Here is a 25448-nt window from a genome sequence, read left to right on the forward strand (position 1 = left end):
GCCCTGCACCTGCACAGTGGGCTTTCTGAATCCTGTCGTCTGTGATTCAGTTTCTGAGCTTCCTTGTGGACTGCTTGTTCTGTTTGTCTTCTGTTTGCACTTTGTTGCAAGTTCTGTAAGAAACTGGAAGAAGATGAATGCCTGCTTGGTGGTGATGCTGCTGCCCTGGTTCTGTCCCCAGGTCTCTGGGGTACTGGCCCTGTGGCCTGGGGCAGTGCAGCCGTCTCCTGGTCTCAGTCTCACCTGTGAGCCAAGGAGGAGGGGCTGGCTTACAGGGCACCCCAGATACCTGAGCTCTGAGAACTCTGCCTGCTCTGCAATGTGGATCAGGACTGAACTTTGGGCCAGGTGTTTGGTGCAACAGTTGACGCCTCTTGGGATGCCCACCTTTTGGTCAGAGTGCCTGGGTCCATGTCCCAGCCCCTCTGTCTCTGATCCAGCGTCCTGCTGAAGCACACCCTGGGAGGCACGATGATGGCTCAGGTGCTTGGGTCCCTGCTGCCCAAGTGGGAGACCCAGCTGGAGTTCCTGGCTCCTGGCTTCAGCCAGGCTCGGCGCTAGCTGCCGTGGGCGCTTAGGAAATGAATCAGCAGATGGGAGATCTCTCTGTGTCTCTCTAACTTGCAAAGAAAAACAAAGAAAAGAACATATTTTTTGCTTTTCATAGGGTGGAGCAATCCTCAGACCCTTTTAGTCTTGGGATCCCTTAGATGTTTTCAATTGATTGAGAATTTCACAGAGTTTTGTTTATATGGGTTATCTCTGTGAAATTGACCATTATTATACATTAAAACCAAGAACTGTAAGAAATTGGTTCATTAAAAAGTATTAAGAAATTAGTTAACTAAACACTATGAAAAGTCATGATTCTATGTTTTTGCAAAAACAGCTATAATTTCCAAAACACGACCATTTTGGTGGGAAGAGTGCCACAGTTTTGCAGCTGCTTCACGGCAGGTAGCTGGATCCTTGTCCATTTTGTGGTCTGTGGTGATGTCACACCCCAGGTAACCTCCAGAATGCTTTGCTTGTAAGAGGAGGGCAGAAATGACAAACGACAAGTGCCAATAATGACAGGAATATCCTCCTGCCTTTGCATCCCCAGGATGTGTGTGGCTCCGACCTGCTTTAGGATCATTGTGCAGTGGAAGGAGGTGGGGCTGCTACGACAGGTGTTTCTGGGCTGGATCCTTCCTTAACCACTCCCCACCTTCCGTGTTCTGTAACCAGACTGCTCATCCTCTGTAGCCCTATTTGGAAAATGGGAATAAAAACGCCAACCTTGCACAGCTGTTGTGAAGATGAGACAAGTGCAGTGTGCCCTCCATAACCATGAGTCCACCAGCCATAGGTTGAAAATATCCAAAAGGGGTGGGCGTCAGGTGCGGTGGATTAGACACATCTTGGGACATCCATGTCCTGTGTGAGAGTGCCTGGGTTCCAGTCCTGGTTCTTCTCCAGATTCTAGCTTCCCGATTATGCCATGTGCGGGAGGCAGCAGTGGCAGCTCGAGTACCTGGGTCCTGCTACCCACATGGAACACTTGGATGGAGTTCCTGGCCCAGCTTTGACGATCGCAGGCATTTGAGGAGTGAACCAGCAGATAAGAGATCTCCTTCTCTCTCTGCCTCTATCTGCCTTCGAAATAAATAGGTTAATTTAGAAATCTTTTTAAATTGTGTCTGTCCTGAACATGTGCAGACTTTGTTCTTCATCAGGATTCCCTTATGCAGTAAGGACAACAGCACCTGCATAGCACTCGCCTTGCATTAGGTGTGACAAGCCATCCACCGATAGTCAGTCTAGTGTTCAGGAAGATGTGTGGGGCTGGGTATAGACACAACACTGCTGTGTGTCGGGGATTCCCGCACCTGTGACTTTCAGTGTCCTTGGTGGAGGTGGGGTGGGGGTCCGGGTGCCAGTCCCCCCAATACCCAGGGGCAGCTGTGTAGGAAAGCCCAAGATCCTGTCAATGCACACAACGAGAGTAACTCACCTTCATTTTCTTTGTAGCTTGAAATGTTCTGGAGAAGGTGAGCGGGGTGGAGGGAAACATCAGAGAGAACAAAGGCACTGCCATGGGTGTGTGCCCAGGTGGCACCTGCCACTTCTCCCCTCCCCCGCCTCTCCCATCTGGGCTGGCCCTGGGGCTGGCTTTGGTCATTGGAGCAGAGCAAGAGTGATGCCGGGCCCAGGTCTCGTGTGCTGGCCTTAGGCCAGCCTGCTGGAGGGAGATCCGAGCAGACGGAGCCAGCCTCCCCAGCCGGGTGTCCTGGGGAAGGGAGCCACCTGGGTCCCTCAGCCTGGCCAGCTGCCGAGACCCTCACCACCCCTTCCAAGCCCTGGCCAGATTTTAGAAACATGAGCAAATTGTTGCTGCTTCGAGCTGTTCATTTTTAACGTTTTCTTTCTTCTCTTTAGTTAATGTGCAATGACTGTGCACATGGGTGACATTGGTACATGTGTGTGGTGTGTGATGAACACGCCTGTCTCAGCATTGCTTTATGTTGGAGACCTTGGAGTTCCTCCCTCCTGGTTTTCACGCGGTACATGATGCGTTATTTCAGACCACAGTCACCGCGCCGTGTGGGCACCAGGTGTGTTCCTCCCTCTGTGGCCTGCTGCTCGCGCTCCCCACCCCAGCAGTCATGGTTCTGCATGCCTCCACCCAGATCAGCGTTCCGAGCTTCTGTGCATGAGAGAGAACACGCAGCTTTTGTATTTGCGTGTCTGTAATCCACTCAGTCCTGCGGTGGCTTGTCACACGCGATAGGTGGCAGAGCCGTTGAAGTATGAGAAAGTTAGACGTTTGTCAGTGTGAGTGAACTTCTGTCTGAACAGTGCAGGTGGCACCTTGGGAAAATGAGCACCTTTTGCTCATGGTGTTCATGAGAGTTTGTGGGGGCGGGCACTGAGTGCAGCCCCCCATCCCTGACCCCTTCCCCCGACAGCCTAAGCTCAGAAGTCTCGCGAGCTGATGTGTTCCCGGGGAATGTGGACTCTATGTTGTTTGATTGGCGGTATGCTGCATTTTTGAATTTCCTGTGGGGTTCATCACGTGTCAGGCAGCAGTGAGCCCTGTGTCTGCACTGAAGGAGTTCTCGTTCTGCTCAACTGGCCGAAACCTGCCTGTCTGGCATGCGATGTCAGGTTAATCTGCAGAGGTGTGTCACTCACCGAGGAGGGATTCTTTGTTCTTGTTGAAATCCCCACAGACAGTATTTTCAAAGGAACTTGAGCTACTGGGAGTCTTCCTCTAAGACTCTAAGCCTCTTGTGGCTCAGCGCCTTCCAGAAGGCGGCAGGTGTGCCAGTGCTGGGAGTTAAGTGGCATGTCACAGGTGTTACTCTCATCTTGAAGGATGCACTTTGTAACCTTGTAACATTTAAATAAAGCTTTTGCCAGTGCTTACCAAAGGCTGTATGCTTTCTTGATTCATTTGCTTAACTGTCTCCTATTCAGTCTTTTTTCTTTTCCTAGGGATGGAAATCCAAATTCCTGCCAGATTTAACTCATGGAAGAAAATTGATTAACTCTCCATAAGTGTCATGTACAAAATTTAGTATCAGGTCCATTTGAAATCTTACACATTTCAAATGTAAGACATTTATTCCTTGCACCAGCTCTGGAATATATTGAACCCATTGAAGTTATGTATCACTGAAACAGGTATAGATTTTTTAACCAGAAGTACGCTTTGTGTCAGTTGAGATAAAAGGGTAAATGAATCTGCCCGTCTTTCTCTTTTCTTGTATAAACCTAGCCAGGAAAAGGAAGTCTTCCCGGGGACAGGCAGAGAGGTTTAATTCGCCGCTGCTGTGTGTTCAGACCGAGGCCTTCCCCTGTGTGCTTTGGCCCCTGGTGTCCCTAATTCAGGCCCTCCTGGGTGTCAGTGGTTGCACCTCGTGGAAGGGAAGAGCTGGGTAGACTCCGCACCTCTTCCCGAATGTCTGAGCGTCAGCAGGAAGGTCGCGGACGGTCCAGTCTCAGAAGCAGGCAGTCAGCACTCTGCAGGCTCAGGGGAGGGACAGGGCGGGGGAGGCTCAGGGGCTGAGGACGGGCTTGGCGGAAGGAGGTGTGGGAGCTGACCCCGAAGGAGAAGCAGGGCTCTGTCCATGACAGAGGGCGGCAGAGGTGAGCACGGGGGCCTCGGGAAGCCAAGGCAGAAGGCTGGGCGCTGGTGCTGGGGGTCCTCCCTCGGGCTTGCCTGTCTCAGGAGGCCTCGGCACGCTGCCCAGTGCTGTGGCACTGTGAGGAATTCCACGCTGTGGCAGAGATTTCTTCTAGAAACAACGGGAGTGGTGTTAAATACAGCCGCACCTGTGGTTTGTTCTTTGCCAGGCACTGAAAGGCGATAAGAATCACGTTTCTTCAGATTTCAGGTCACACGAGTCTGGAGCTCGCAGCCTCCTTGCTGGTCTGCATTGACCTGGGGTAGCTGGGTGCCCCTGGGAGCTCAGGAGAAATCAGTCCTGAAGGGGGTGGGGCTGTGATGTGCAGCACACGTGTGCAACCATGAAATGTGGCTGGCAACCTGCCGGCCGAGCCCACCTGCTGTCCTGTGTCTGAGCATTCCTTTACTTAACACCTCGTGGTTCCCAAAGCAAACCCCCAAACAGCTGGCTGCACAAGCAAGAGGCGGGACGCTCAGCCTTGGCTCGCTGAGCGCGTTCTCAGGCAGGTCAGACCCACACCTGGTACCTGGCCACGCACACAAAGGAGCTTCTGACGGAAGCCACATCCGTGCTCGGCTCACTTGGCTGAGGACACTTGGGAGAGGCTTCCTAGCCAGCCCACACAGCCCTGCTGCTTCTCTGGGGTCTTGGTCTTCGTAGAATAGTCTGGGTGCATCTTTCTTCTTTTTAAGATTTTATTTTATTTATTTGAAAGACAGAGTTACAGAGAGAGGTAGAGACAGAGAGTCTTCCATCCACTGGTTCACTCCCCAGATGGCTGCAATGGCCGGAGCTATGCTGATCCGAAGCCAGGAGCCAGGAGCTTCTTCTGGGTCTCCCACGTGGGTGCAGGGGCCTAGGTACTTGGGCCATCTTCTACTGCTTTCCCAGGCCATGGCAGAGAGCTGGATCGGAAGAGGAGCAGCTGGGACTTGAACCAGTGCCCATGTGGGATGCCAGCATTTCAGGCCAGGGCGTTAACCTGCTGTGGCACAGCGCTGGCCCCTGGGTGCATCTTTCTCCCCCCTGGTGCTTGTTGACTTGCCCACTGGAGCATAGACACTCCATACATACTTGCACAGCTGAAGCCAGGTTTCTTTCATGGCGCCCCTGGTGGAACCCCCGCCCTTGCTCTCCAGTCACAGGCGCTGGGACTGGCCCTGTATTCTCCTCCTCCTGTTTGGGCTCTCCGTTATTTCTCTGTCAGTTCTGAGATTTCTGCTCAAGGGTGATTTCTTTTGAACCTGAAGACTTTAAACACAAACTCAAAAATATAGAGCCACAGACAGTCTCCATGGAGAACTCACGTGAAGAACAAAATTATCGGTAAGTCTGAGAGCGGGAGGCGTCACGCAGGCCCCCAGCTAGGGGGAGAGTTACTGGGAGCCATCGGGGGCAAGGGTGTGGGCAGCCGACCTGCGGCTGCACCCCAGCAGCCAATCTGGGCTGGCACCCGTGCGTGCTGAGTTTTGTCACAGGACAGTGTTGGTGACAGACGAGATGTTGAGAGGTTTTCATGTGCATACTTGCTTGACGTGGTGACAGAAATACAGTGTTTCTGAGGCTCCCTGGCCCTGCTCCCAGGGTGTGTGGACGCGCCCGTGTGCAGAAGGCTGCAGAGGGAGTCGTGAGGATCTCGTTTGCTCTCAGGTCGAAGCACTGGGTTCATTGCATGGTGCTGGGTGCTTTCCTTGTGGTTTCCTTGTGGTGGACGAGAAAACCTGCTAAAGCCCCACGTTTGTGAAGGGGCCTCAGCTCCAGGAGCTCTGCGAACACAGCTGGCTGCAGCAGATCGACAGGCTCCGTCCTGGTGTTTCTGGAATGAGAGTTTAGGACACGGTGATTTCCTCTTATGCATGACATCTTTGTGATTTTCATAGTTTCCGCACTGCTGAGCTGGTTTCCCAAGCTTGCCTTTTGTATATTCTTCACGAGTGGAATGTTATGTTCTTTTTCTGCTTTAGAAATTGATTATATGTATGAGAAAACTCTAACATTTCTAGTGGACGTGGAAGCAAAAAGTCATTTGTGTACGTTTGGCATGTGGTTGAGACACTGGTGGGAATGCCTGTGTCTCAAATTAGCCTGGGGTCAGTGCCCCCAGCAGTAGCCACTGACTCCTGCTTCCTGCCCCTGCAGGCCCTGGGAGACAGCAGTGATGGTCCCTCTGTTTGTGTGTGAGACCTGGAATGTGTTCCTGGCTCCCAGCTTCAGCTCCGACCTATCCTCCACCATTGTGGGAATTTGGAGAATGATCCATTGGATGGGAGTCCTCTCCGTCTTGGTTTCTTTCTCTTTGCCTTTGAAATAAATGAAAAATAGAGAGTTTGCACAAAGAAGCCTTGGTTTACATGTGTCAGAAAACCATGGGCCATTTCTCTGCTGTAACTACAGATGTCATCCCTGCCTGCTTGGGATAGGATTAGGTGGGGCTGTGTGGCTCTGGCTGCTCCAGGTTTTCCCTGCACCCGGGCAGGAGAGAGGACGGAGATGGGGATGGGAGATTGGCCGCAGAGCCGGCCTTTCAGAAAGATTCGGGAGTGGCAGGAAGGATGTGTGTATTGGGAAATATGGAAATTCTCTTTTAATGGATTGGGAATTATAAAAAAAAAAATTCCTCAAAGGCAAAAGGCAAATGAAGGTGAAGACGTGGGCAGGGGAACCGTGGGGGAGGTGGGGGTGAACTCTGTGTTCCCAGCTTGGTGGCTGTGGTTGCAGCTGAGTGGGGCTCAGAAGATGCCCTGGTGGCCGTCAGGGTGACGTCTGCAGAGCCCCGAGTTGGTGTCTTTCTGATGATTCTTTTCATGGTTATGTTAGCAAAAACCAGCTTTAAGAACTCTGCCTGACACACTTGGGTTCCCAGGATTAGCTGTTGGTATTCATGATGATATTCTTTTTTTTTTTTTTAGATTTATTTATTTTTTTTGAAAGTCAGAGTTACAAAGAGAGGAGAGACAGAGAGAGAGAGAGAGAGGTCTTCCATCTGCTGGATCACTCCCCAATTGGCCGCAACGGCCAGAGCTGTGCTGATCTGAAGCCAGGAGCCAGGAACCAGGAGCCAGGAGCTTCTTCCAGGTCTCCTATGTGGGTGCAGGGACCCAAGGACTTGGGCCATCTTCTACTGCTTTCCTAGGCCATAGCAGGGAGTTGGATCGGAAGTGGAGCAGCAGAGACTCGAACTGGCACCCAAATAGGATGCCGGCACTGCAGGTGGCAGGTTTACCCGCTGTGGCACAACACTGGCCCCTCATGATGATATTCTTAATGAATAGGTGGCTGGACCCAAGTGCTTACTCAGGGTTTTTACTGGGGACTCTGGTGTGGGTCTTGGTCCACAGAGGCGTATTCTGCACTCCCCTGGAGGGAGGGAAGGAGAGAGGTTCCCTGGTGCTTCCTGTTGACCATTTGAAGAAGGCTGGAAAGTCCAGCTCAGAAATCAGCCGGCAGGCCGCTTGTCCCAGCTGGTTCCATCTCTGGGGGCCTCTTTTGCTGGACCTGCCCCCAGGTTCCCAGCTCTCCATTCACCTTTGCCTCAGCTTTTCAGAGTGAGTGTTTGGTCCAGGCTGTGCACCTGCATCTCCACCCCACCACCCTGCTTCCAGCATGCACACGATGGTGAATTCTGTCCACACAGGGAGCAGTTGGTGCTGTGGACCCAGAACAAAAGGACCAGGACAGGAACGCCTCTGTTAAGAACATTTGACATTTAAAGTCTTTTGGTATAACTCACAGATGAAAAGACAAAAGTCATAATCATCTCAGAGTATCAGAAAGAAGTGGATGTGTCTCTCACTCCTGATTAAAAACTAAGATAGTTGAAACAGAAACCAAGCCTGCAGAATACGGGGTCTCCTGTGTGATGGGGCTGTGTCAGGCCCCGTGGCACCTGCCATTATTAGTGATGAGGTTCTGGAAGCAGCCCTGTTGGGGGCCAGCGTTGTGGCACAGAGGGCTAAGCTGCTGCTTGGTATGCCTGCATCCCATGTTGCAGTGCCGTGTGCAGTCCTGCAGCTGTGCTGCTGATCTGGCTCCCTGCTAAGGTGTCTGGGAAAAAGCAGGTGATGGCTCGTGTCTTTGACCCCTGCCACCCACAGGGAGACTGGGAGACTGGCATTGAATTCCTGGCTCATGGCTTCAGCCTGGCTGTTACAGCCATTTGGGGAGTGAACCAGTGGATGGGAGACCTCTTTCTTTCTTCTTCCCTCTCTCTCCCTCCCTGTCACTCTGCTTTTCAGATACATAGATCTTAAAGGCAAATAAGCAGTCCCACTGAAGCCAGGAAGAAGAGAGGAGGCCGACTGCTCCGACCGCAGTGATCTTGTGAGGGAGTCCCCCAGCAGCTCAGTAAGGGAAGAGAATCAGCGTCAGGGAGGCATTTTGAAGAGGAATGGCTCGAGCAGTGTGTGTGATGATCTCAAACGACTCCAGAGACCAGCTGTTCCACTTGACAGGAGGTTAGCAAGATGGCTGGAGAAAAGACCATTGTGTAGAGTTACTTGCTTTCTGGTACCTTAGCAATAGGCAGCCAGAAGCCGTCAGGATAAGCATCACAAGCATAGAGTGCCTGAGAATAAGCCAAGTCAGTGTCAGTTTTCTGTGGGGCACCGTGTGTTAGCGTGAATGCAATGCTTAGGTGTGTTCCCACTCGGCATCTCATGGTTCTACAGGGTGGGAATGGCTCACGCTTGTTTGCCCAGGCCAGGGGTTGGCTGGCTGGGGTCTTCTCTGAAGATCTGGGAGGGCTCTGCTGCCAGGCTCTTCCAGGTTGTTGGTAGAGGCCCCTCTTGGTGATGGCAGGGCCAGGTCCCCTTGCGGGGTGTGCTGGGGGCTCCCCTGGGCTGCTGGAGGGTACTGCTTCTCTGATGGCCTCTTCTGTCTTCTCCAAGGCAGGGCATGCACTGAGTCTCCTGCTGTGAGGGCCTGTGACCTCCTTTTTGCTGGAGAAAGTGCTTTGCATTTCAGGGTGCCTGTGGCTAGAGGAGGTCCACTCTCCCTGTCGTAAGGTCAGCTGTGCCATGTGACCTAACACAGTGCTGGGAGTGGTGTCTCATTGTCTTCTGTCTCCAAGGTCAGGGCAGGCATCTGGGGGAGGGAGGGGTGTGTGTGTGTGTGTGTGTGTGTGTGAATTCTCCTCTGAAACCCTAAACAGAGCTTTGTAAAGCATTCATGAGAAAATACAACTCTCCTTGTACTACATAGAAGAAAACTGTAGGTTTCTCTCTGTAAATACCACGTTATTTCTCCCCACCAGTCATCTAGTCTGTTCACTCGACTTCATTCCTTTAAATTCCCCAAAAGAATTGTTTACTTAACAGGCAAGATGAATCCAAGATTTCTTTTAGTAGAGAAAAAAAGTCTAAGAATTGGCAAAGACAATTTTGAGAAAGAACAATGGCCATTAAAGAAATTAATTTACTAACATCTTGGGGCGTCGGTCCTAGAATGTCCCCTTTAGCCGATGTTGAAGTTGTTTGGATCTAAAGGGGAAGAGCAGCCTTTGTGGTGAGTGGGGGAGCAGGTGTCCGCTGTTCGGACGTGAAGACCTGCACCCACCGAGTGCCTGTGCAGCTCCCACATGAACTGGGGTCACTTGCTGTCCACCCAAACGTGCCGATTGCAACGGGCTCCCTCTCCCCTGCCGTTGCTGCTCAGCCAGTCCAGGTACAGGCAAGGAAGTAGGGGACCGGGCTGGGAGGGTCTTTCAGACGTTACCCACTACAATTCTAAGTGGGTACAAGAGTACCTCACAAAGCTCACGGGAAATGGAATTGAAAGATAAGCATATGTTGGTGCAACAGTGTTTCAAATTCATGGGTAAGAGGGGCCTCTATAACCCTATGGAAAATACATATTCTAGAAAAACTGCGTGTGGATATCCAGCTTTGTCTGCACCACGGCGGCTTAACTTTTAACCCCATTCCTATGGACTTGGTGCAGTGGCCGCTGCTTCCTCAGACAAGTAACCGGCCTTCTAGATTTTTCTGCAGGGAGTTGCGCGGGTCAGTGAATGAGCGCAGGGAGGTGTACACTGGTGTCCTTACTGTGGTTGTAGTGTCCAGCAACACGGAGCTCTGTCACAGACGAGCTTTTTAGTTACAAGTAGGTTAATGGAGTTTTTTTTTTTTTTTTTTTTAAAGACACCATGAAATTTAACCAAGGTAGTTAGAGGACAGCGACGTACCACAGTGTCTGTGAGAGGAGTTCCTTCCCTCAGAGTGTACCTTACCACTCATCCATGACACATGCACATGCACATCCCCCTGCTGCAAGTGCGCCACGGTCGGGGCCTACCTCTCATGGGTGCTTGGTAAGCCTCTGAGGGCAGGTGCCGTGGAGCAGAAGCCCTGTTTTGTCATCCCTGTGTTTGACTCGTGAAGCTTTCTTGGATGGCCCAGGGATGGCTCAGAAGCCAGCAGCAGTCCGGGGCTGTCCTGCCTGCGCCTCCCAAGTGGATGTCTTCAAGAGTAGTGTGGCGTGGGTAGCTGTGCTTGCGGATGGCACCGTCCTTATAGTTGATATTTGATATGCTAAGTGATGAGAATCTTCAGTGAAAGACTGTGTAAACAGTAGTGGTGCGTAGGGGATGACGAGAGCTTGGCTTTCTGGGTAGGGACCGGGGTTTCAAAAGCAGCCAGAAGAGACGTTTTCTTCATGTCTGAGCTTGGTGAGAGGTGAGGTGAAGTAACGTCCCAAGGGCCGCTCAGAACATTCGCTTTAGAGCTTTGATCTGGGCGCTTGTTATGTGAGGATTGGAAGTGAGCGCTTTTGCTGCTGTCATTTTAGTTTGATTTATCTTTGGTATGAGTTATGCGAATAATCCTGGAGGTGAAAATTGCTTTCTAAAAATGAAAGAACTGTGGGGTTTTTAACCAGAGTGTTTCTTGCTGAATTACTAGATATTTGTCATACCAAACTTATATCTTTACTAAAAGAATATTGTCCTGAGGATAACTTATAATCCCATAAGAAAAGAAGCTTCTGTTCATTTAAAACCCTCTGCAATTTAAAAATTCTTTCCCAAAGCAGTCACCTCAACGTGCTTTACTTTGAATCACATTCCTCTTTGTACCTGAGCTACCTTTTAAAGAAGGAACCATGCCTAATAAAAATGCTCCTCTTGGACCGTCGTCGTGATGGGGTGATGGGCCGGCATTGAGGGACACGAGGTGCTGCTGAGGAAGTAAGAGTGCGAATTGTTTTTGCAGAAGTCCACGAGAGCCTCCGTGGTCCTGGAGCACGTGTTCCGTCACATCAACCTCGTGGAGATAGATTATTTTGGGCTGCGCTACTGTGACAGAAGCCATCAGACGGTAAGTACCGCGGCTTACTGGTGATAAAAGCCACTCTTGTTTCAGCCTTTCCCAGCGTGGTTCGAGGTAGTTAGCTCTTTGTAACCGAGGGTGACTTTCTAAACCTCCAATGTAGTTTCCCCTGATGATGTCTTTGCATTCCCTTCTTCTGCCCATAGCCTGTGGGGTGCTGGATTGGCAGGTGCCTATGCGGGGTCCATCCTTGCAGCACGGCACGGGGAGTGCCGATGGCTGCTGGAGAAGTGTGGGATGCATCCCTCGGCGTGTGTTACACACCTGGGCAAGCTCTCGAAATGACAGGGGACATTGCCTTTTAGAAAGGAGACAGTTAAAGAGAAGAAATCCGTAGTGTCAAGAAGGGGTCCACGTAAGTTTTGAAAGTGGCTTGGGCAATAATAGCATATAAAACAAGAGGGGTTTTCATGGGAGAAATTGATGAGTAAAGGTAGGCGAGACAACCTGGGCTTTGGTCCATGTGAGCTCTTCCTGGGATCACCTCCACTTCCTGTCTGGGCTTTGGTCCATGTGAGCTCTTCCTGGGATCACCTCCACTTCCTGTCTGGGCTTTGGTCCATGTGAGCTCTTCCTGGGATCACCTCCACTTCCTGTCTGGGCTTTGGTTCTCATGTGAGCTCTTCCTGGTATCACCTCCACTTCCTGTCTGGGCTTTGGTCCATGTGAGCTCTTCCTGGGATCACCTCCTTTTCCTGTCTGGGCTTTGGTCCATGTGAGCTCTTCCTGGGATCACCTCCACTTCCTGTCTGGGCTTTGGTTGTCATGTGAGCTCTTCCTGGGATCACCTCCACTTCCTGTCGGGCTTTGGTTCTCATGTGAGCTCTTCCTGGTATCACCCCCACTTCCTGTCTGGGCTTTGGTCCATGTGAGCTCTTCCTGGGATCACCTCCACTTCCTGTCTGGGCTTTGGTTGTCATGTGAGCTCTTCCTGGGATCACCTCCACTTCCTGTCGGGCTTTGGTTCTCATGTGAGCTCTTCCTGGGATCACCTCCACTTCCTGTCGGGCTTTGGTTCTGATGTCAATGCTTCCTGGTATCACCTCCCAGGGTCTCCCTTCTGGGTGAAGGACAGGGAGGTATTGAGTAGAAAGGGTTTGGAGGTGGTGACTTTGTGGAGCCTAAGAAAGAGCTTAACCTCAGATGGAGGTCGCCCGACTGCTTACCCTAAAATACACTTTCTGCTTTTTACTTACTGTGCTTCCCCTCCTTTCCTGCTGTGGAAGTAAAGATTTCTCCTGCTTCCTTCGGGGTCTCGCAGCCTTCCCTGGGCTATGGGGTGCACACTAAGGGGAGCGTGATTCCCTGAGAGTCCTAGGCATGATGGTGGGAGGCTATTGCTGCTGATGGCTGTGGTCCTCCATGGGCTGTAGACATAGCCTGTTCTGTTGCACGGGAGGGTTTCGTGAGACGAGAGGAAGACCGGGTGTGTGTGGGACAGCTTTCCACAGGCCACCGTCGTCAGCACACTTCCTGCAGAGGCAGTGGGTGTGCTGGAAGTTCACAGAGGCCTGTCCCGTGTGGCCACTGCAGAGCTGTGCTGGCAGGCTCAGCTGCGTGCTGCACAGGGCATCTTGCGTCATATCTGTGCTGTTGAGATAATATTTTTCTTAGCAGGGAAAAACAGTTTCTTATCTGATATGTCAGGCGTTGTCTGGAAAGACTGTCTTGCTAAAATGATACAGATCTTATCTCTCCTCTGTCCCTTTTTCCCCTTTGGAGGAAAAAAAAAAAAAAAAAAAAAAACCAAAAAAGTTACAGAATTCCAAACAATGGGCCCTTCCTTATTGTTGCAAAAGAATTAGCAGCCAGTGTTGATAGCTTGTTGAAAGTTTTGTAGGGCTTATATGAAGGCCAGAAATTCTCTCATCTTTACTCATAGGGTTTGACATTTGTGATAACGTTTACAATACAGGTTTTGGGAGAAAATAAGATTATACATTCAGAAGGAAAGAGCTATTAAGTCGTATTGTTTAGATGTGATGAGAACGTTGGGTGTAAAAATAACATGAAAAACTGCCTCAGAATTCCCTGCCTCGGAATTTGTGTGACTTTGTTCAAGTGAGCACAGATACGATGGATGATGTGTGAATGTTGCTGTCTTTGCATGTTCAAACGTGGTGTCTGGTTGCCTTATGGTTCCTTTTACTGTAGACGGCTGTGAGAGTCATCTCAAGAAGGCCGCACTTCCTCTAGCTAACCTCTTCCCCCACGGCACGTTGGAAGGAGAGGCGCGGTACAGCCCGCTGGAGCAAATATGAATTGAACTAATAACTCAGTGTTACAACAGAACCAGATATGGCGAAAAGATCTGTGTCTCCAGACCCAAGCCCTGGTTTTCGTGAACGCTGCCTGGATTACTGTCCGTTGGATTAGGTTTGAGGGACGCTTTGCTTTCTCCATGTGCCCAAGTGTATTTTTAGTGGGAAATGCTTGTGTCACCGTGCGGCGTGCTGTGAAAATCCACGTAGAACAGAGAGAAGGCGGGAGCTACGTGGATGAGAGGAGCAGGGAGACAGCTCACTTCGGTGGAGAGCCTTCCGCCTGGTGCCATCGTCCCTTGCTGCTGGCACCAGGGCTGCCTCGTGCCTCGCCCCGGTTCTGTGGGCAGTACCCACCTCAGCTTCAGAAGTGTTCGGGGTGCTTCTTACGGGAGAGGGACGGTGGCAGGCAGAGTGTTGAAATTACAGCCCAGACTTCTTCACTTTGAATGCTTGGTGGCTTGGAAACGAATCTGAGGCTGGAAGGAAGGTGAGCCAGCTGCTGGGCTTTCGGAAGTTGTCATAAATGGGGTGGGGAGCGGCGGGCGGAGAAGCTGCCCTTGGAGCCATGGGACAGGCCTGGGTCTGCTCCCGACTGGTGATGAAGTCACTTCATTTTTCTGAATCCTGGTACCCTTATCTGTGAATTGAGAGTCAAACGCCGTTGCCATCTGCTGGTTCATGCCTCAAATGGCTGCAACAGCCAGGGGTTGGCCGGGCTGAGCCTGGGATCTCCCACATGGGTGCAGGGGCCCAAGCACGGGAGCCACCACCTGCTGCTTTCCTAGGCACATTAGCATGGAGCTGGGCTGGAAGCAGAGAAGCCGGGACTGGAAGCAGCACGTGATTATGGGATGTCTGTGTCATCAGCGGTGGCCCAGCCCCCTGCACAAGAGCTGGCCTCTTTGTGTCACTGAGACAGACAGAATCCTCCCTTCCTCTCCCTCCTTTCCTTTCTGTCAAAGTGGAGGGGTCCCGGTGACCCCGATTGCATCTTTTCCCCTCTCCTCCTTCTCTTCTGGGTCTCGAAACTCGCCTCTGCTCCGTCTTTCTCATCTGGGTTTGGGCTCGGTCGAGTCTCTCCAGTGGGCACCACCTTCCCCCACTGCCACGCCCTCCTCTGCCTGCTGCTGAGCGCCGGCCGCTGGCACCATGCCTCACCTCCCCCACCTCCTCGTAGTTCGGCTTTGGTCGCTGCCGTGCTGCTGGGCCTGCCTTGCTCACCTCGCCGCCCTGTCCGTTGTGCTGACACCATGGGCTCGATCCTGGGATCCTCTCGCTCTGTTCTCGGGACCCCTCACCCTGCTTGCCTCCTGTTTGCCAGTCCTCTTCAAGGTCACTTTCCCTCTCCCTGCGCCATCCACTGAGTCGTCCACCCTCTTCCCTGCCGAGTCTCTGCACCTCACACATTTAATGTGAACTCTTCCGGGACCATTTGCCTGGGAAGATGTTTCCTTAAATGTTGACCCAATCTTTGTGTGTTCATAGTCTCCCCTCTGCACACAAATCCCATCCCCTGATTGCCTGCAGGCAGCTCTGCTCTGCCCTCTCGGCCTGGGTCACGCGTTCTCCGTTGTGAAGCCTGGGACTGTGTGTCCTGGCAGCCGCCGCAGGAGCTGATAAAATGTGTGGAGGTAACTGTGTGTGTCCTGCTGCATGGAAGAGAGGAAGACCGTCACGCTGGGTGATCGCAGACCCAGCTTCTCACCATCTGCGGAGTCTTCAGGCACCTGGTCAGGGAGGAGAGGGCCAAGGCCACGGGGTAGGAAGGCCATCTCAGGCATCCCCTGGACATGAGGAAGAGCGTTGTGAGCAGTGCAGTGCCCGTGAGAACCAACGGCCGCACAGACAGGGTACCTGAGAAACCATGCCATGGCGGTGCTGAGCCCAGGGCCTGGAAGGGAGTGCGGCGCCATCTCCCTGGCTGCCCTGGTTTTCTGCCGGTGAAGCTGCTGCACAGCTGGGCCGGCGTCTGCATCTCTGTCTGAAGCCTGGTGGCCATTGCAGCCCAGGTCTCCCAGGGGTCCTCTGTGCACAGTGAGGAGACTCCCTGCCACCTGGAAGGCGAGCAGCAGGCATGTCCCCACCCTCCAGGCCTCAGGCCCTCCGTTTCTGCAGCAGGAGAGTCACAGGTGGTCGTGGGGCTGTAAGGGGTCGCGGTGAGGAAGCCTTGGCGTGCTCTGGGCCACGTGGCTGCTGCGGCATCAGCTCATATCACTGCGTGGACGCCTGTGGGCCCCCAAGGGCAGAGGAGGAGCCGCTGAGGTCTTCGCCTTCCCCTCTGAGTCTCTCTTCTGCATATGTTCCTGAGGCAGCGCTTTTCAAGAACTTTTCAGAAATCATGCACCTGTGTGTAATTTCAGGCTTGAGGATGAAAAGTTAGTTGTAAGTTTTGGTTGATGCAAATCTGTGGTTTATTGGAGACACTGATGCTATAAACTCTGTTGCCTTTCTTTTACGTATACTCAGTGAATCCATGGATCATAGCAATTTGGACGCATCGTCTGCTTTTAAAAATATGTGAGCAGGTTCTTCAGGAAAACTCAGAAATTGCTTTTATTCCTTTTTTTGTTCTTAAACTTGTATTTCTATTTCACTTTCTCCATCAAATTTTCTGATTTTTTTGAAGTTTATTTGAGAGGTAGAGTTACAGACTGTGAGATGGAGAGACAGAGAGAGAGGTCCTCTATCTGCTGGTTAACTCTGCAAATGGCCGCAGTGGCCAGAGCTGAGCCAATCCAAAGCCAGGAGCCAGGAGCTTCTTCTGGGTTTCCCATGTGGGTGCAAGGACCCAAGCACTTGGGTCTCCAAGCTATAACAGAGCAGCTGGGACTAGAACTGGTACACGCATGGGATGCTGGTGCTGCAGGCAGAGGATTAACCTGCGCCACAGCGCCAGCCTCCTGATGTTTTTATTAATGAAATATGTTTACCCTTAACATCACACATGCAACTTGAGGCTTTAAAAGTTAGTTTCCTGGTCGGCACCTTGGCTCAACAGGCTAATCCTCCACCTTGCGGCGCCGGCACACCGGGTTCTAACCCCAGTTGGGGCGCTGGATTCTATCCCGGTTGCCCCTCTTCCAGGCCAGCTCTCTGCTGTGGCCCGGGAAGGCAGTGGAGGATGGCCCAAGTGCTTGGGCCCTGCACCCCATGGGAGACCAGGAGAAGCACCTGGCTCCTGGCTTCGGATCAGTGAGATGCGCCGGCCGCAGCGGCCATTGGAGAGGGTGAACCAACGGCAAAAAGGAAGACCTTTCTCTCTCTCTCTCTCTCACTATCCACTCTGCCTGTCAAAAAATAAATAAATAAATAAATAAATAAAGTTAGTTTCCTGAGACCTTAAGGCTCCAGCTGTTACTGAGCATCAAGAGTAGTTGTTGCCATGGCTCTTCCTGCACAGTGGAGTTTGTGTTCTCAGCATTACAACCACGGGAGCGCTCGTTGGAGACGCATCCCTTCCTGAGGGGGGTGCGGCGTTTTCCTCTGGTTAGGCTGCGGGTCTCTGACGATTGTAGTAATCCCTGGGTAGGGGTTGGGCTGGCGAGCGTTTAATTCCTACTTTTTGTCTTCATGAGCCCTGTGCAGCCTGTGCACCGAACCACGGGGAATGGAAGATTTCTGAGGCAGGCAGCGCCCTTCGTCCTGGGCCCTGGGGTCCCTGAGGTGCACGTGGTCACCCTCAACCCTGACCCTCTCCCTCCCTCTAGACCGCTGCTGTGGCTTCTCCAACTCGGCTGAAAGTGATGAATTAAAACCCACTGCTTTGCAAGCAATGAGTGAATTGTGGTCATAATTCAACTCCACAGTTTCTAGGAAATGCATTAAAAGTGTTTACCAAGGCTTGTCAAAATATTTTACATTATGTTTTTTCTCTTTTATTTAGAGGTACCTGATTTATTACAACACAGATGGGATTAGGAAAATTTAGAAATCATTCATTTTGGCTGGTGCCATGGTTCACTTGGCTAATCCTCCGCTTGCGGCGTCGCCGGCACCCCAGGTTCTATTCCTGGTTGGGGCGCCGGGTACTAGTCCTGGTTGCTCCTCTTCCAGTCCAGCTCTCTGCTGTGGCCAGGGAGTGCAGTGGAGGATGGCCCAAGTGCTTGGGTCCCTGCACCCGCATGGGAGACCGGGAGGACGCACCTGGCTCCTGGCTTCAGATCGGTGCAGTGCCGGCTGTGGTGGCCATTAGGGGAGTGAACCAATGGAAGGAGGACCTTTCTCTCTGTCTCTCACTATCTATAACTCTCTCTGTGTCTCTCACTGTCTAACTCTGCCTGGCCAAAAAAAAAAAAAAAAAAAAAAATCATTCATTTCGACATACATTTGCCAATACAAGCTTTTTGGTGTCATGCTCTTATCCCATTGTGCGCTTTGTATTTTCATCAGAATTGAACCTGCAGACTTAGCTCTTTCAGGTTACAGAAAATGTCCGAACACGTAATCCCAGGGCAAAGCCAGTCATCGGTAAACCACCCAGCCGGGCCAGCTTGCTGTCTGCCATTTGCCCATGTGGATAAAAGCTGTGTCCTGTGGAAAGTGCCTCACCTTGGAGCTCTGGGCCCCGTTCTGTCACCTGCCCTTGGTGGACCCCACAGGACTTGGGCTCCCCAGAGGACTTTTCCTCGCGAGCCATGCATGTGCTGATAGTAGCTGAGGGTGGAAGATGCCGGAAATGACTCCTTCTGCCGCCTGCTCTCCACTCTGAGCTGTGGCTTTGTTTTCCGAGGCTTTGCCTGGTCCTTGCAGAAATACGCGTGAGCGGGGAAGGAAAGCACTCTCCCTTCTGGTTTGTGGCGTCTTTTGTTAAAGCAGCGTTTGTCCCATTGCTTAAAACGCTCCTGTGTTTCCCCTGACAGCTCGGGCGGCGAGAGATGCCTTTCTTTGGTAAATGGGGATGGCAGGACTTCGGTAGGGGGAGTGGGAGGAGGGAGAGCCCACGGACGCCCTCACTCAGTCTGTCCTCAGGTAGGTCCGTTGCGGGAGTGCCTGGGCACTGGGCGTTGCGTTGCTGAGAGCTCTCTGCTGCCTGTATGCCCCGCAGGAAGTCCCCAGGTGCTCTTCCCGCAGGTGCCTGCACCTGTGTGCCAATCGCTTAGGAAGCCTCGCCGCCTACCTGACCACCCAGGAGGGAGTCCTGGGTGCCTCCCAACACCACCTCTCCCCTCTCCTCATAGCTAAGCAAGCACAGTCCTGTTGGTTCTACTCCTTCATACTTGGAGAGATCAGGTAACTTGCCATCTAAACCAGGTGCTTTTAATTGGCACGCAATAACTGTAGGTATTCATGGTGTGCAGTGCGGTAACTGAACACCTGTGTCGATGACTGTGCGATCAGATGGGACCAGGATACTGTGAAAGAGGCGCTGCCAGTAACAGCTGGGACAACTGGTGTACACAGGCGCAAGGTCCCCTTCTCTGAATTTGAGATCTGGTGCCCGCAGGTTGGCCTGGGGTCCTGTGGAGGCCTCTGTAACTCCCTGAACAGCCCTGAGGAAGACGCAGGCTGCTGAGCGTCAACGGCAAGGTCCTTCCAGACACGCAGCCCTGCAGTGCAGCTCCTGGGCCCAGCCAGCCCCACCCTCTGCCTGCGCCTCCCTCCCTAGACACCCTTCTTCCCTTCCCCGCCTCGTTTTTACCCTCTTAAGTACTGCTGTTCCTAACCACCCAGGTCAGATGTCTCTGATGCTTCCCGTGTGGGCCGGTTGCTGTCCCGTGTTACACACATGGCCCTGTGTTTGCCTTTGTTCTCTCTGAGCACCTGTGTCACTGCAGAGTCTGTGACCTGTGATATTGCTGAGTGTGGGCCTCTCATGACCGTGTGCGCCCCGGGAGGTGAGGGCCTCGGCCCCTGTGCCCCGTCTGGGTGCTGCCGGTCTTTGAACCCAGCACCTCTCATGAAAGGCCTCTCCTGATGTTCGTCTTCACCAGATTTCACCTTTCTTTAAAAAAAGACCAGGAAAGCTTGCTGAGATAGGAGGAAGGTAGGTTAGAGATTTGCTGATTATAGGGAATTTATTACGATGTTGTTAGCATGCTGGCGGCCCCTGGTGCTGCTGAGAGGGCTCCTGTCTGGTGAGAGATGGGGTCAGGTGGCGGTGACAGGAGGCCATCATGTGGGGATCGGAGCCCAGCCCGCATCGCCTGAAGCTGTGTGGTGTAGATCCCACCATGGAGTAACTGCTTCTCCGTAGCTGATGAAGACTCTAGTGAGGAAGGAAGAGGCTGTGTTTTCCTGGGAGCTGCTGGTGCAGGCAGCCCGCCAGTGGCACCCACAGTGTGCACTGCCTGCCTTGCCCTCTGTGGCCGCGAGGCCAGCAGAGCAGGCGTTGCGTGGCTTTCAGATCTCTGTTTTTTTAAATTAATTAATTAGACAGGCAGAGTTAGACAGTGAGAGAGAGAGAGAGAGAGAGAGAGAGAGAGAGAGAAAGGTCTTCCTTTTTCCGTTGGTTCACCCCCCAAGTGGTCGCTGCGGCCGGCGCGCAGATCTCTGTTGATTTTGATGTGATGCAGAAGTGCAGTGGGAAGGCCTGGATTTGTCTAGGGCCAGCTCCCTGACACACCTGGAACTTGGTGTTCGAGAAGGAGACTCTTCTCAGGTGGTCGGTCCCCATCGGCATGCGTGGGCCTGGCGTGGATCGTGTGTAGTCCAATGTCTTACCCCATGGCTTTCTTTAATCTGCTGTGCTGTGGTCTAGAGAGGCCAGGGCTGAACTTCCTGCTGCACAGAAAGTTCTTTCTTCATTAAAGGTAGCCAGTGCCCGTTTTCCACCAACATGACATTGAAAGGAGAAGCAGATGAAAATAATAATAAAGGTGCAAAATCTTTCAAAACAAAGTTGTCATTAATGGAAGAAGCCTCAACATGCATCACTTACGTCTGAAAATTCAAACATCCGTCTGTGTGTGACAAGGCAGGCAGCGACGTGGGATGTTCTTGCGGTCAGTAGAACAGGTTCCTGGGACATTTTCCGGACCCACAAGTTCTCAGTTGCCATAAGCTCACGAAAGGAGTATTGCTGGTTCCCTTATCATGAACATTCAAAAAACTAGGTTGTCCTTCTCCCTGCTGAAATCAGAATGAACTCTCAAGGAGAGTCCCGGATGGTTGATGGTGGCTCGTGGGAAAGCAGTGGCTTTATGATCCACAGCGTTTTCTTGATCACCATAGGAAACTAGTTTCTTACATCTGGAGTTTTGATAAAAACCTGTGCTAAGTTAACTCTGATTTGACTTCGTTCTGAATCTCGGGCATTTTCCCCTGTGAATATAATAAGGGACTGGGTTGGGAGGTGCCGGGAGCCCACTGGTAGGATATTTCCTGTGTTGTTCTTCCAGGGGGTTTTATAAAAGTTCTGGTATATTCTGTGCTCTGAGAGCAAAGATGACTCAGTTGTGTGATCTGTAGGGCCTGTTCCAGTGAGTGGGGTGCCCCGGGCACTGTTTAAATTTGGGCACATGCCATGAGAGGGTGGGTTGGAGTGTACCCACTTTTTCTAATAGACATGGGCCTTGAATGTTGCCTGATGATTTAGCAGAAGTTGGCCTTTTGCAAACCGATGACGTGTAGAAGCTTAGTGGTTTGTTGTTGTTGTTGTTGTTTTTTTGCATGAGGTCTCAGATTTGGGGCAGGGGAGCTGCAGTATGTTTTATGAGAGCTGTGAATTCAAGAGGCTTCCGTGTAACATTCTCTGCTCTTTCTTCACTCTGGTCGGTATTTGCTGTTTTTCGTTCCCACTCAGTCCAGCTGCAAGTGTTTCCTGGGCAGCCCTTTGTCTCTGGAAGTGGGGTGGGGACAGCTGCCTGGTCTCCCCGGAGCTCACATCTAAGACAGACAGAACTTCAGTGTGTTCAAGTGTCAAGAGTGACGGTGCTCTGAAGAGAGACTGGGAGGCTCTCCCACTGGGGGTCAGAAGAGGCCTCCTGAGCTGACACTGAATCCAAGGCTTGAGTGACGGCAAGGGGAGGTGCAGTGGCCCCGAGGCAGGCACACGTCTGAGAAGCCCAGCGATGCCGGATGCACCACACACAGGGCCCAGCAGCCTGCAGCCGAGTCATGGGCTCTGACTGCGGTCAGAACAGGAAGGAGAGTCTGGACTTCTGCTTTGGATGTGTTGAGCTTAAAGTGTCCATTGGACTTCCCAGTGAGAGGTTGGCATCACTGTTCAGAGCCCCCGGGTTTCTGCAGTCCTGAGGCCAGGTAGGGTCCTTTGGGGAGGGGGTGACAATGCAGAGGAGCAGGGCCAAGGCTGTGGCGTGTGGCTGTGCTCGCCACGTAAGAGGCCCGTGGATGCTTGGCCCCACCGAGTGTGGGTGTTGGGCAGGGGACAGTTGGCCTGATGCAGAAGCCCCTGCCTTAGCCCTCTGTGCAAGTACCACGGTCAGCTTCAGGAGCAAGCTTCAGCAAGTCTCCTTTAGCCAGCTACGGGCTGGTTAGAGCCCCGACGCGGGGCTAGCGTTCCAGGTGAAGTCCGCACGGCGATGCGTTATTGCTCAGCTCTTAGGAGCGCGGTAACGTCATTACCTGCAGCGTGGCTGAAGCCCGCTGGGGCAGAGCTGACGTTCATGAGCAACCGGGACCGATGACGGCAGTGTCCATGCACAGCGTGTGGCGCTTTTCTTGTAGAAGCCGTCGTCCCTATAGGTGTGTTTGTCTTCATCTGAGGAGTTAGTCCAGACGCACTGGCCCTAAGAGATTGAAACCGTAGGGCAGCTCTGGTGAGGCCAGGCCTGGGGCTCCCAGGGGGTCAGATGGAGGTCCCTGAGGTCCTCTAACAAAACAACTTGTGATCTGTTGCTTTATTTGTGATGAAATCTGTGGGCTCGGGAGTCAGACGTAGCAGGAACGATTCTAGAAACCCTTGTTGCCCGCGTGGGAATGCACAGGTTAAACTGAAAGGCAGTGGGTGTGGCCGACTGCGCCTTGCAGAGGCAGGCGTGTTGCATGACGTCCACGAGGAGCAGCGTGGTCTGAGGGTGTGTCCCGTGGCTGGGGCAGTGCCAGCACCTGCTGTGAAGACACAGTGCGACCACAGAGCTCAAGAAGCGCCAGCGCAGGAGGAGCAGCGGCGCTGCTGAGTGCAGAGTGCAGATCCGAGAGGTTCTGAAGTCGGGTTTTCCTGTTATTCTTGCCTTGCAAAAAACCACCCCCCAGTGACCACACAAATGTGGGTCACGCCTCTGTGAGGTGGCCCGGCCTTGGTGGGGACAGCTGGCCTCAGCTCCCATGTCTGTGCTTAGGTTAAACCGCTGCTGAGGAACAACGTCCAGGAGTGCCCTAGGGACCCTTTGTTACTTAGGAAGAGGTCTGCGTGGCAGCGTGCTGACCTCCGGAGGGCGTGGCAGCGTGCTGACCTCTGAGGGTGTGGCAGCGTGCTGACCTCTGAGGGCGTGGCAGCGTGCTGACCTCCGGAGGGCGTGGCAGCGTGCTGACCTCTGAGGGCGTGGCAGCGTGCTGACCTCTGAGGGCGTGGCAAGGGGGTTTTATGTCCATCTTTGCCTAGAGCCACGGGCTGCCTTCTGCCGAGGGAGCAGGGGAGACCCCAGCTCCTTCTGATTCATGAAGTCTTCTTGTTTTTGTGTCTCTTCGCCCTCTCCTCTTCTTTCCTCATAGCAAGAGGGGCCGTGGCACTTTGCCCAGCTGGCCGGAAATCTCCCACTTGGGTCGGCCTGCATCTGACATCCCTGTCCGGCTGCCCCTGCCTGGCAAGGCCGCCTCCCCTCCTGCTTCCCGTCGCTCTCCCTCTGCTCTCCGTTAGGCCCCTCTGGCTCTCATGCTTCAGTGAGAAGTGAGGGCAGAGGGCCCAGATCATGGGGGCCTCAGTGGCCTGCAGAGAGGGGGCAGTTCTGGCTGGCTTGGAAGGGTGCCGGGTGACGGTGGCCCCAGAGCAGTGGGCAATGTCCGATTCCGTCTGTTTTGGCACCGGGGGCCAGTAGGGTTTGCAGAGGGATGGCAGACGTGGACGGTGCCTGCAGAGGGCGTTCTGTCCTCTAGAGAGTCAGGGCCCACAGGAGAGTGGGTGTTTGTGGAGGGAGTGGTGTCATTGGTTCCTTTTGGATCCGTCAGCAACACGCCACGTTGCAGATTCTGGTGGCATCGAGTGGAGCTGTCTGGTAGGCAGCTGGCCCTGGGGGAGGATTCTGGTCTGTTGATGTTTGGTGTCTGCTGGAGGACCCAGGTGGCATTTCCAGCCCCGGGCAGGCCTGGCCTTTCCTGGCTGGGGAGGTAAAGAGCAGCCAGGAGGGAGACCGAGAAGGTGTGGCTGGTGAGGGGGGAGGGGAGGCAGGGGGGAGGTATCTAAGCACCTGGTGAGCGACGAAGCCTCTGCTTCTGTCTTGGGCTCAACAGCGTGGAGGCCACTGCTGTGGTGGGCTCAGGTTAGGGCGAGAGAGGCAGAGTACAGACCACTTTTCTTATGTTTTCCAGAGATTTACTTATTTATTTATTTTTAAGATTTATTTTATTTATTTGAAAGAGTTACAGAGAAAGGTAGAGACAGAAAGAGGTCTTCCATCCGCTGGTTCACTCTCCCAGATGGCCACAGTGGCTGGAGTTTCGCCAATCTGAAGCCAGGAGCTTCTTCCAGGTCTCCTACATAAGTGCAGCGGCCCAAGGACTTGGGCCATCTTCTACTGCTTTCTGAGGCCATAGCAGAGAACTGGATCGGAAGAGGAGCAGCTGGGACTAGAACTGGCGCCCATTTGGGATGCTGGCGCTTCAGGCCAGGGCTTTAACCTGCTGTGCCACAGCGCCGGCCCAGAGATTTATTTTAAAGTACAGAAGTGATAAGGGAGCCGGCGCCGTGGCTCAACAGGCTAATCCTCCGCCTTGCGACACCGGCACACCGGATTCTAGTCCTGGTCGGGGCGCCGGATTCTGTCCCGGTTGCCCCTCTTCCAGGCCAGCTCTCTGCTGTGGCCAGGGAGTGCAGTGGAGGATGGCCCAGGTGCTTGGGCCCTGCACCCCATGGGAGACCAGGAGAAGCACCTGGCTCCTGCCATCAGATCAGCGCAGTGCGCCGGCCGCAGCGCGCCAGCCGCGGCGGCCATTGGAGGGTGAACCAACGGCAAAGGAAGATCTTTCTGTCTCTCTCTCTCTCTCACTGTCCACTCTGCCTGTCTAAAAAAAAAAAAAGAAGAAGAAGAAGAAGAAGAAGAAGTGATAAGGGGAATCAGAAAGCTTTTTGATTTTCTTGAACATAGGAATTAGTTTCTAGAGAGGAAGCTTGATGGTGCAGTAATGAGCAGGCCGTGGCCGTGCTGTGTCCCGGGCAGGTGGGCAGGGCGGGCCTTTGCTGGAGAGGACTGGACACAAGCACGGGGCAGGCAGGTGGTGGGCGGGGTGGAGTGCGTGTGTGGGTACGTGCGCTTCCTCCATGAACTGCCGAGATCTTCAGCTCTAGGTGAGGAGGGGAGAGAAGCCGAAGTTTAAAGACACAGGAGAAAGTGCCTGAGAATAGAACGGGTCAGGACTCTGGGTTCTCTTGGGTCCTCGATAATGATTCTGGAGTGCTGAGCTGTGGCGATGCAGTGTGCTGAGAGTGGTGCAGGCCTCAGGTGCCTGCTCCGAGGGGCCAGTGGCTGGAGGTCTTCCTCGTGGGTGCGAGTGGTTGTTGGCGGGAGGGTGTGCGAGGGAATGGGGGACATCTGCGGGGACAGCGGGGACCCCAGTGGAGCTTGGTGGAGTGT

The 25448-nt window shown here is 53.0% G+C and overlaps 1 protein-coding gene across 1 annotated transcript in view; it reads left to right on the forward strand.

The window, feature by feature from the left end:
• Window positions 1–25448, forward strand: part of EPB41L4A (erythrocyte membrane protein band 4.1 like 4A) — a 208259-nt gene that overhangs the window by 72696 nt on the left and 110115 nt on the right. Inside the window, exon 2 of the mRNA XM_062189328.1 lies at window positions 11381–11485. Coding sequence (XP_062045312.1) covers window positions 11381–11485 — 105 coding nt within the window. The remainder of the gene's footprint in view (window positions 1–11380; window positions 11486–25448) is intronic.

Source organism: Lepus europaeus, chromosome 4 (assembly GCF_033115175.1).
Source record: "Lepus europaeus isolate LE1 chromosome 4, mLepTim1.pri, whole genome shotgun sequence".
NCBI lineage: Eukaryota > Metazoa > Chordata > Mammalia > Lagomorpha > Leporidae > Lepus > Lepus europaeus.